This window comes from Grammomys surdaster, unplaced genomic scaffold, assembly GCF_004785775.1.
Source record: "Grammomys surdaster isolate TR1022 unplaced genomic scaffold, NIH_TR_1.0 125849, whole genome shotgun sequence".
Lineage (NCBI taxonomy): Eukaryota > Metazoa > Chordata > Mammalia > Rodentia > Muridae > Grammomys > Grammomys surdaster.
In genome coordinates, this window is record NW_021620675.1 from 1,666,006 (window position 1) to 1,676,050 (window position 10,045).

Here is a 10,045-nt window from a genome sequence, read left to right on the forward strand (position 1 = left end):
TTGCTTTTTTTTTTTTTTTTTTTTTTTTTGGTTTTTCGAGACAGGGTTTCTCTGTATAGCCCGGGCTGTCCTGGAGCTCACTCTGTAGACCAGGCTGGCTTCGAACTCAGAAATTCGCCTGCCTCTGCCTCCCAAGTGCTGGGATTAAAGGCGTGCGCCACCACCGCCCGGCCTTCCGCTTGCCTTTTTATACCACTTGCCCACAGTGGGCTTGGTAAGCCCACATCAATCATTGAGAACATTCTCCCAAAGACATTCCCACAACGACAGAGACAATTCTCCAATTGAGGCTCCAGCTTCCCAACTGTGTCTGTGTGTGTATGTGTGTGTCTGTGTGCATGTGTTGAGGCCAGAGGACAACTTTAGGAACTCAGTTTGTCGACCCTGAGTGTTTACCTGCTGAGTTGTTTTACCAATCCAGATTTTGCTTTAGATATAACTTGAGACTAACGAAGCTTTTGTTTGTTTGGTGTTCTGTAAGGAGAAGTGAACTTAGAATCGATACCGTTAAGGTAAGAGTGAAAGTTGTTCAAGGAAGAGCCCCAGAACAAATAGCTAATTTTGGTGTCTAGGGTGTGACAGGAGAGTCTACAGAGGGGAACAGTATAAATCATAAAAAAAAAAAATGTGCAAGGGCCTGCATAGGTAATTCGAGAATTATGTTTTCACCATGTGGGTTTGGGGAACAGGAGGCTTCCTTACAGGAGAGGATGAGGAGGAGAAAAAAAACTGAATAGGCCACCTGTGGGGATGTGGGATGGAAGCAGGACCAACCAGAAATGCATAGCAAGGCCTTATTTAAAAAAAAAAAAAAAAATGGCTGGTCATAGTGGCAAATGCCTCTAGAGGCAGTGGTAGGTAAATGTCTGTGAGTTCAAGGCCAGACTGGTCTACACAGCAAATTCTAGGACAGCCAAGCTACACAGGCCTCATATTAGAAAACTTTTTTGAGCAGTAAGATGGCTGCTCAAGTAAAGGTGCTTGCTGACAAGTCTTAGGATCTGGTCCATGTTAGATCCCTGAGACCTGATTGGTAGAAGGATAGATGAGATTCCAAGAGTTATCCTTTGACCTCCACACTTGTAACATCCTATGCCCTCCCACCTAAATGAGTAAACGTAAAATAAATTACACAAGGCCTTTCATATTTGCATACTAATATTGTATACATCAAGTTAGGGATAAGCCTACAGATAGTCTGAAATGTCAGGCTGGACTTTGGGCTTGTAAGCAATAAGAGGCCTAGTAAGTCCTCCAGCAGGGTGAAGACAATGACGTCAACATTTAGGAAACTCTTCTTCTGACTAAATGGAAGGTGCAGAATGGAACTGTGTATACTGTCTCAGGAACACTTGCTAAAGGACTGGACAAGGGAGTGCTGGTGCAAACTGAGAAGAGAAAAATAAAGTTATCTTCAGTGATAAACAAGGAGAGTTAAAATAACCTATCATCATGTTTGGAGAGGACCAATGAGATGGCTCACATGGGAAAGATGTCTGCTAGCAAGACAATCAGGGTTCAATCCCTAGGACCCATTCCTCCAAGTTATCCTCTGACCTCTATACATGTGTTCATGCATGCGTGTGTGTACACACACACACACACACACACAAGAAACAGAAATACAAGAAATACAATCTAATAAACATATTTGGGAAAATGTTTGACCAAAATGGTAACTGTTGGAGCCTAGAGTGGTCTAGGGGAAGGTGATAAATTGGACAGTCCTGTGTATGTGTTCTGAAGGCAGCTGAACTAGATCAGGAGGAGAGACCTAAGGGCAAAGTCACATTGTGAAAGCAGAAAGGTCAATGACTAAGTCAGCGGAGGCAGAGAAATCACCCAAGGAAATGGAAGAGGCAGGCAGAAAGCCAAATTTGAGTTATAGGGACTAGAAGAGAAAGGTTAATATAATCAATCAAAAGTTACTGAGAGTCCAAAGAGAAGGAGGTGTGGATGCCCCCAAGAATGTAGTTTGAGTTGTTAAGAGAAAGTTAAATTTGTGGAATAAGTGAGTACGGAGTGTAAGCTCGGTGAGGCGTCCACGACTCCAAAGGCAGAGGCAGTTGATCTCCGAAATAAAAAACATCTCAAGAGTAAGGAAGGCCCCGTGAAGTGGTACACTCGGCTTTGATCCCAGCACTAGGAAGGCAGAGGCAGGAGGATCTCTGTGTTTCAGCCCAGCCTGGTCTACAGAGCAAGTTCCAGGATGGCCAGGGCTGTTGCAGAGAAACCCTGTTTCAAAACAAAGCAAAAACAAAAAGGGCATATGACTTTATACTTTATAAAGGCAAAAGAGCCAAAGAGCAACATACATGCAGTTGAACACAAATGGAGGATCCAGTAAGACTGGCAAGCAGAAGCCTGGCAGTAAACATCCTACACATGTTTGTAAATGTGTGGTAGGTTCTCTATAGATGGGAAGCCCAGGAACTAAGTCTCATTTATATCCTCCCACCCCCAAAAAGCAACTAGGACAGTGACTAGTACAAAGTCATGAACACGAAGGGTAAAAAAATTCAATGTTATTGAGGGTTGTGGCCTCCCAAGTAGGAAGAATTCTTATTGTGAGAGAGAGGCAGGTGGGATCTCCTTTGAGAAAAGAGGTAAAGAAGAAAGGGGTTATTGTAAAGACGTGACTGCCTTCCTGGAGAGGGAATGGGAATTGCTAGAAGGGTGACAATGACCTATTTGTGTCTGTGGGGGGTGTTTTAGCAGAGTCCTGATCAGAATGATGCCATGTCCACTCTCCAGAATCCTGTGTCCTGTCTTCTGTTATGGACCCTCCTTCAAGGATGGGTGCATTTTATGTAGAAGGTAAGAGGTCAGCCGCTGGCCTTGGTGGGGTGCTGTAAAGTAATTCTTGTCAGTTATCTTTGGCTTGGATTTCCAACCTGGACATCAGTTCTCATACAATTAAAGAGGGGAGCAGGATCACCTTTAGAAGTATCTAATTATCTGATCTCGAAAAATTTTAAAGATGTTGAAGCAAAGACTTTTGGGATGACTTTTTTTTTTTTTTAATTCGGATCTGGGAAGACTTTCAAGACCTCCTAGGAGAGAAGCAGGCTGAATGGAGAAGCCTTTTCCAAACTCCCAATAAGCCTGGAAAATCAGCTGGTTCCATTCTGGCCAGGTTTGAAGTTATAGCAGGTGCCAGAGGTCAAAATAGGTGTGTCTTCCAGTCCAGTAGAGCCAAGAGGCAAAGTTCAGCAGGAGGAGGAAGGAGGCATGAAGGGGCACATCTTAACAAATAGGACAGAGAATCCAGCTTAGAACATGAAGTCTGTAGCATTTGCATAGAGATGGGAGCAAAGAGACTTCCTTGGCTTCCTTGTTTTTCCAATTTATTATTTTTAAGTATGTGTGTGTGTGTGTGTGTGTGTGTGTGTGTGTGTGTTCATATGAGAATGAGTGCTCAGGCTAGAAGCACCAGAGTTCCTGGAAGGGGAGTTACAGGGGTCTGTGAACCACCTGACATGAGTGCTGGGACCGGAACTTAGGTCCCCTGTGAAAGTAATATGTTCTCTTAAACACTGAGCCAGCCATCCTGACCCTGTTTTTATCCCCCCTTCCCCAGGTGAGAGAAGGCTGCTATGACTCTTCGGACTAGAATTCTTTGGCAAGAATTTGTATGAAAAATAAAAAATTAGTTTTGCCTACTTCTTAATGGGAGTGTGTTCTGAAGTCAATACTGATATGTACACTAAGACTCAGGGGCATGAAGGGCACATTAGAAAGAATTACAAGCCAGGGAAGCAGAAGCAAGCAGATCTCTGAGTTCGAGAGCCAGCTTGGTCTACAAAAGTGAGTTCCAGGGCGGGCAGCCAGAGCTACAGAGAAAACCTGTCTTGAAATTAAAAAAGAAAAAGAAAAAGGAAAGGAATTAGATATCATTTAATTAGAATGAATTATATCCTATAAATAAATATAGAGTTTGGGGTAGAAAAGAGAATATTCACAGATAACAGGTTCATTCTAAGCCTGTAATTCTAACTCTGTTTTTTTGTTTCTTTTCTTTTTCTGAAGTTCCCATGTGGCTCAGGTTGGTCTTGACCTGATCTCCTTGCATTCAACCTCTAGGATTACAGAAGGCATGAACCATCACACCTAGATTACTTATATTTTGCTTGATATTTTCTTGAAATTGTTTTTGGGGAAACAGTGCTGAGGTTTAATTTGGAAATCTTTTTCCTTTTACTAAAATAATCACATTGTTAAATATAAGTTAAAAAAACATTAGAGCATATTTAAAATAACCACACGTTTTCCAAACCACGACTTATATCCCTGTCCAACTTTTTCTTTTAATAAGACTGTGCGTGTTAAAAAAAAAAGAAAAAAAAAATCTGTTCTCTCGACCCTAATCAGAACTAGAGTGCCCCCTTGCGATTCCTCTGCTGACTTCAGTCTACAGTGTCCTACTCTAAACTCTGGACTTGCTCTTTCCCTTCCTCAACGTTTTTCCAGTCTTCTCAAGGGAACAAATAAACTGAAGCCAGATAAAGCCATAACCTTGAGGATCAAAGATCTTCCCTACTCTGTTCCCTGTACTGAGAATCAGAGAATTCTGAGTGAAGGGTCCGAAGGACCCGGGGCAGAAAAGTCAGGGACAAGTTCGGCTATGACCTCTAGAGTCTTGGCGGGCTAGCATCCAGGCTGGTAACGTGCGTGGCAAGTTATGTAAGAACCGGCTGGAGAAGCTGCGCGGCGGGAGCCGGGGAGAGGACGCCGTGTTCTGGCCGCAGTCCCCACCCTCCTCGCCCAGCAGGGCAGGAGGCACCCAACTTGGTGGCGAGGAGGGGAGGATGAAAGAGTGGGGAGTCACGAGGGCGAGCCGCCGACAAGGGAACGGATGCCCGGCGTCACACGTCCGTTGTCACACACGTTGCGGACACGAGTTGCTGACGGCTCCCACGTGCAACGCCCGTGCGCGGAGGCGCTCAGCAGGGCCCACGGCCCGAGGCGCCACCTCCGTCGCTAAGCCCGGCTCTGCGCACTCCAGCCGGCGTGTCTCCCGCGCAGTGCCGTCCTATTTAAGGCTATGAGCTCCACCCTTTTCCGCCCCTTCCTTCATTTTCACTTTTTTCCATCCTCCTTTCTATCACCCGAGGAGCCGCATGTACGGGCGGAGCACGGGCTGCTTCCCCTCCAGCCAATCACCACTTGGCTGCCTCTCTATTGGCCGAGCCCCCGCGTGCCGCAGCAAATGGGCTGTGAGTGTCTGTATGTAGCGTCACGTGTTGCCGGCAAGCTATCCAATGAGAGCACAAGGTCTGTGTACGCAGGGGGAGGCACGTGCAGAGCCGCACGTGTCTGGGAGGGGGAAGGGGCGGGACCCACAGAGTGAGGCGGAGGTGGGTCGGCTAGACCGGCACAGACGGTGAAGGAGCTGGATACCGACTGGGACTGAGCCGATAGACCCAGGTAAGCACTCAGGCGCTCTCCTGAAGACGACCCGGAGGGGGTGGGCTTGTCAGACCGCAGATCGGAGTGTTGGGAGGTATTGCATCACCTGGCAGGCGCGACCATAAACTGCCGGGCGCAGTGCACCTGAGGGTGAGGGATGCGAAAGCTATGGAGCCGGGTGTCTACGGGGGCGGTACTCTAGGGACCCGAGGTGGGTTCTGGTGCGCAGAGCAGCCTCTAGCGGATGCCGTTTTTAGGTCGATAAGCTCCCTCCCTATGAGGTCTGGCCGGGAACAGCCCAGAAATGCAGGCTGAGGGGAAGGTGTAAAGTCGGTTATTCACTCTGAACCCAAGGGAAGAAAGGCTGTGTGGGGTCAAGAGCTCTGCGTGAGCTAACGGTCTAGATTTTGAATGCGGGTGGAAGAGCAAGTTTTTTTTTTTCTTGTTTCTGTTGAGAACGGAAAAACAAAACAAAGCAAAAAACCGTGTTACTCTGTTTAGAATGCCCCAGTATCCCAGTCCCTTTCCTAATCCTTCGACTCTGATTTCAGACTCCCTCGCTCTGCTTTTCAATTGCAGGTTCTGATCTTTGGTACTACAGGAGCTGCTCTTCAAGCCCACTCTGCTCCTGGATCTATGGATTCTCCATCTAGCATTTCTTCTTATTCCTCCTCCTCTCTCTCCCCGTCATTTTCCACGTCCCCTGTGAACAGTGACTTTAGCTTCCCTTCTGATAATGAGAGAGAGGGCAAGGATACCCGTGAGCTTAGGCCAGACACTGTGGGTCAGAGAGGAGGTTCCAGGCCCAGTCCAGGCCCTATCCGCTGCAGACATCGACCCAGGATTTCTAGTAACCAACATACAGCATCTCATCTGGAACAGCAAGGATCTGAAGTCAAAAGATCAAGAGACGGTGAATTGGAGACAAGTCTAAACATGCAGGGATGTACTACAGAGGGAGACCTGCTCTTTGCTCAAAAGGTAACAGAAAGCAGAGAAGGTAGTATAATGTCAAACTCCTAATTGGTTGATAAGGACCTTAAGATGATGGTATTGGCTGCCAGATAGATTACAGCAGAAAAACCACTGCTGGTCTCATAGTCTTGTGCTGTTTTTCTACAGTGTAAAGAACTCCAAGGGTTCATACGGCCTCTCACAGACCTACTGAATGGACTAAAAATGGGTCGCTTTGACAGAGGTAATAACCTGATCAATTACATTTCTGGGGGTAGCCCCCTTCTCTGAGTGAAATCTTCCATTTCTCTTTGAGATGTGGCTATTTCCTGTTTGCATCTGTAACTTAATTTCTTCATGTGAGTTCACTTGAAGCACACCTGTCTCTGTCTCTGCTTTACATCTACCTCAGTCCCCAGCTCTACTGCTTCTCCCACATTGGACTGAACCTAGAGCTTTGTGTTCACAGACAAGCTCTGCCACTGGGCTACATCTCACACCCTCAAATCACCCTCCCTCTTTCACCCTAGGATTAAGTAGCTTCCAACAGAGTGTGGCCATGGACCGGATCCAGCGTATAGTGGGTGTCTTACAGAAGCCTCAGATGGGGTAAGTCTCCCTCTTTCCTTCCTCCTCTCCTTGGTATCTTACTGAGAGAGGCCTGTACAATTCTCCCTATTTCTTTTTTTCATAGTTGACTTTTAAATATCCATTTGTCACAGAGAGCGTTATCTAGGAACCTTGCTGCAAGTGGAAGGGATGTTAAAGACTTGGTTTCCTAATATAGCTGCCCAGAAGTCATCCTCAGGAGGCAGCAGGCATCAGATAAGCAAGGTACGAGCCTAAAAACCAAGGAAGAGATGGGAGAAGAACCAAGGGTGGACTGTGTCTGGAGAATGTTCCCCTTCCAGTTTCCTTCTGTCCTTGTTCCCCTCCCAGGGAAGGGCATGCCTGCCTAACGTTATGCATTACTATAATTTTTCCCCTGCCTTCCTGTGGAAGCTCATCTGCTTTCTGCGCAGACACAGAGGCTTTTAATCTGGCCAGATGACTCACACGGGAAGATGCCTCCATTTTTCTCTACAGACCCCTTCTTCTTGCCCTCTCCCCCAAACCTTTCCCCGCTCCATCTTTTGACTTCTGTCAACTTAACTTTAACCAAACCTTACATAGTAGGTCTCCCTCCCTCCCTCCCTCCCTCCCTCCCTCTCTCCCTTCCTTTCTTTTCTTGTTTGTTTGTTTGAAAACAGTGTTTCCCTGTGTAGTGGCTGACCTGCAACTCGCTCTGAAGACCAGCCTAGCCTTGAACAGAGATCCTTCTGCCTCAGCCTCCTGAGTGCTCAGGTTAAAGGTGTGTGCCATCATGCACAGCTAAATCAACAATAGTTTCTAGTGATGTGAAAATGACTGAAAAATTAACAGGACCATGCCTCATAAAGAACTAAACATGGAAAATGAGAACTTTCAACACAGAAATTAAATGTCATTTCAATTTCTCTGGCTGGCGGTGTGGTTTATGAGACTGTTTTCTTGCCACATAGTAGGCCCTGGGTTTGATTTTAAAAGGTTGCACAGGAATCGTTGTATAAATAATGAGAGCCATAGGGCTCTCTTCATCTGTTTGTCTCTAGTGAGAGCCATAGGGCTCTCTTCATCTGTCTGTCTCTAGTGAGAGCCATAGGGCTCTCTTCATCTTGTCTATCTCTAGTGAGAGCCATAGGGCTCTCTTCATCTGTCTGTCTCTAGTGAGAGCCATAGGGCTCTCTTCATCTGTCTGTCTCTAGTGAGAGCCATAGGGCTCTCTTCATCTGTCTGTCTCTAGTGGCCTGATACAGTCTGTTACACAGAACCTCCTCCAACTTCGTGTTCCATAGACGGAAGCATTACTTGATTGCTAAAATTTTTTACTTCATCATCACCTGGCAAGAACACACCTGTTGCACAAAACGACGTTTGTTTACACTGCACAATGAGTCCTCAGGGAAAGCAGAGGTCTGAGCATGAGTGGCGCTCATCTGTAAGCTTTTTAACTCTTGTTTTCCCTTTTCCCCGTTCTCTAGCACTTTCCCAGCCACCACAGTGATTCGGGTGCTTCTTCTCCTGCACCTCTCATAGAGAAGATGGGCCAAACACAGCTGGGACATTTAGTTTTGAAACCAAAGCAGCCTTGGCATCTCACAGGATGGCCGGCTATGAACCTCACCTGGATTCATAACACTCCAATTTGTAACCCTCCCCTCAGTTCCCAAGGCTCCACCTCTGGCCACAGTCCCATGGGCACTGGAGCCAGCATTGGTGTCATCCTTGTCCTCCAGAAAGGAGGACAGCCCTTCACCCATTCTGCCCCAGGCACTCCGATCCCACCAACTACACTGTCTCCTGTCATCCCCGGTGATCTGAAGAAACTGTCTGGAGAGGAGCCTCGCTGCCACAGTTTGCCAGTAACACTGCCATCAGACTGGAGTTGCATCCTTTGTCCATCTGTCCTACCTACCACAGACAGAGAGATGACTAAAGGACACCCAGCGCCACAGATGCTTAGCCGTCCTCCACTTACTCCTGATCCTCAGCTCTAACTCAGGCTTTTCAACTGTCCCGAGTCCCAGTTTGTATGAATATATGTTTATGTACTTTTTTTTTACTTTTAATGTATTTGTGGTGAGGAAAAATAAATCCTTTCTGATTAAAGGCATTTTTTTTTTTACTTAAACACTTTTCTGACTGTTGTAAATTGAAAACTTTGAGCCTGGTGTACCATAAATCTCACTCAGCTTCTGAAAAGAAGATAGGACAGATGTGTTTGTGAACATGAGCTCTGCAAGGTAGAGTTGGGTTGGGATCATACAAAACCTGTGAGGGCGCACGCACCCTTTGGACACAGGTTCAGAGCTGGTGTTTTGGGTTTTTGTCTGTTCACACTGAGAAACTAGTACCTTTCTCTTCGAGTCTCCCTGTGGGATCTCCCACTGGCCAGACAAGCAGCTGCTTCTGCTCTGATGGGAGGGAGCCGTTGCTGCTCGAGGGTAAAGGCGAATGTAACCTGCTACTGCCTCCAGAAGAGGGAAAGCCCCGTCATCAGGGGCCAGTTCTGAAGAGGGCATAGTGCCCTAGAGTTGTTGAGATCAGGGTAGGAGGACTCAGACTCTGGGCCATGTCCCTACAAACAGCTGTGAGTGCTAAATGTATGATACTAGGCTGGGAAAAGCTACTCAGGTGTTATTGACTGAAGCCCATGAATGGATCTCCGCCCTTCTAAGGCGTATTCCTTTCTATTTGTCCTAGTTTCTACCAAAACCATTTCCTCTCTCATCCGGCCTTTCCGGAGCATCAGATAATTCTGTCTTCTTAGTCATTGCTTCTTAGGTGCTCAGCATGCTTCTCAGTAGTCGGCTTTCTCCCATTCCTCAAGCCCAGTGTCCTGGTAAATAAATCATCTCCCTTTATTTTAGAAAATATGACCTCCTTTCTGAGGCAAACCTTTATTTGTGTAGGTCAGGCTGGCCTGGAAATCAAAGTGATCCTGGTTCCCCACAAATTACGGTGTGAAACACCACTCTTAGCTCCATTTATGATTTTGATGGCTTTTTATACCTCATTTTTTTTTTTTTTTTGAGACAGGGTTTCATTGTATAGCCCTGATTGGCCTAGAACTTGTCACACAGACCAGGCCTACCTCTGCCTC

The 10,045-nt window shown here is 46.5% G+C and overlaps 2 protein-coding genes across 4 annotated transcripts in view; both read left to right on the forward strand.

Moving 5' to 3' along the window:
- The window catches only part of CUNH1orf54 (chromosome unknown C1orf54 homolog), a 7,671-nt gene extending 4,001 nt beyond the window's left edge, over window positions 1-3,670 (forward strand). The window contains exons 5-6 of one of the 2 annotated variants that reach the window (XM_028789780.1): window positions 2,716-2,817; window positions 3,581-3,670. In XM_028789780.1, coding sequence (XP_028645613.1) covers window positions 2,716-2,814 — 99 coding nt within the window. In that variant the 3' untranslated portion in view covers window positions 2,815-2,817; window positions 3,581-3,670. The remainder of the gene's footprint in view (window positions 1-2,715; window positions 2,818-3,580) is intronic. The other variant, XM_028789781.1, reaches the window with a different exon arrangement.
- A 1,660-nt stretch (window positions 3,671-5,330) lies between these two features.
- Ciart (circadian associated repressor of transcription) lies at window positions 5,331-9,062 on the forward strand. 2 transcript variants are annotated; one of them, XM_028789789.1, is made up of 6 exons: window positions 5,331-5,427; window positions 5,989-6,390; window positions 6,532-6,607; window positions 6,894-6,972; window positions 7,086-7,197; window positions 8,424-9,062. In XM_028789789.1, exons 2-6 carry the CDS (start codon window positions 6,046-6,048, stop codon window positions 8,937-8,939), a joined length of 1,128 nt encoding a protein of 375 aa, XP_028645622.1. In that variant the 5' UTR covers window positions 5,331-5,427; window positions 5,989-6,045; the 3' UTR covers window positions 8,940-9,062. The 2 variants fall into 2 exon arrangements, with proteins under 2 accessions (XP_028645622.1, XP_028645623.1); XM_028789790.1 differs by lacking the exon at window positions 5,331-5,427 and having other exon boundaries at window positions 5,962-6,390; window positions 8,424-8,958.
- Window positions 9,063-10,045: the final 983 nt, after the last annotated feature.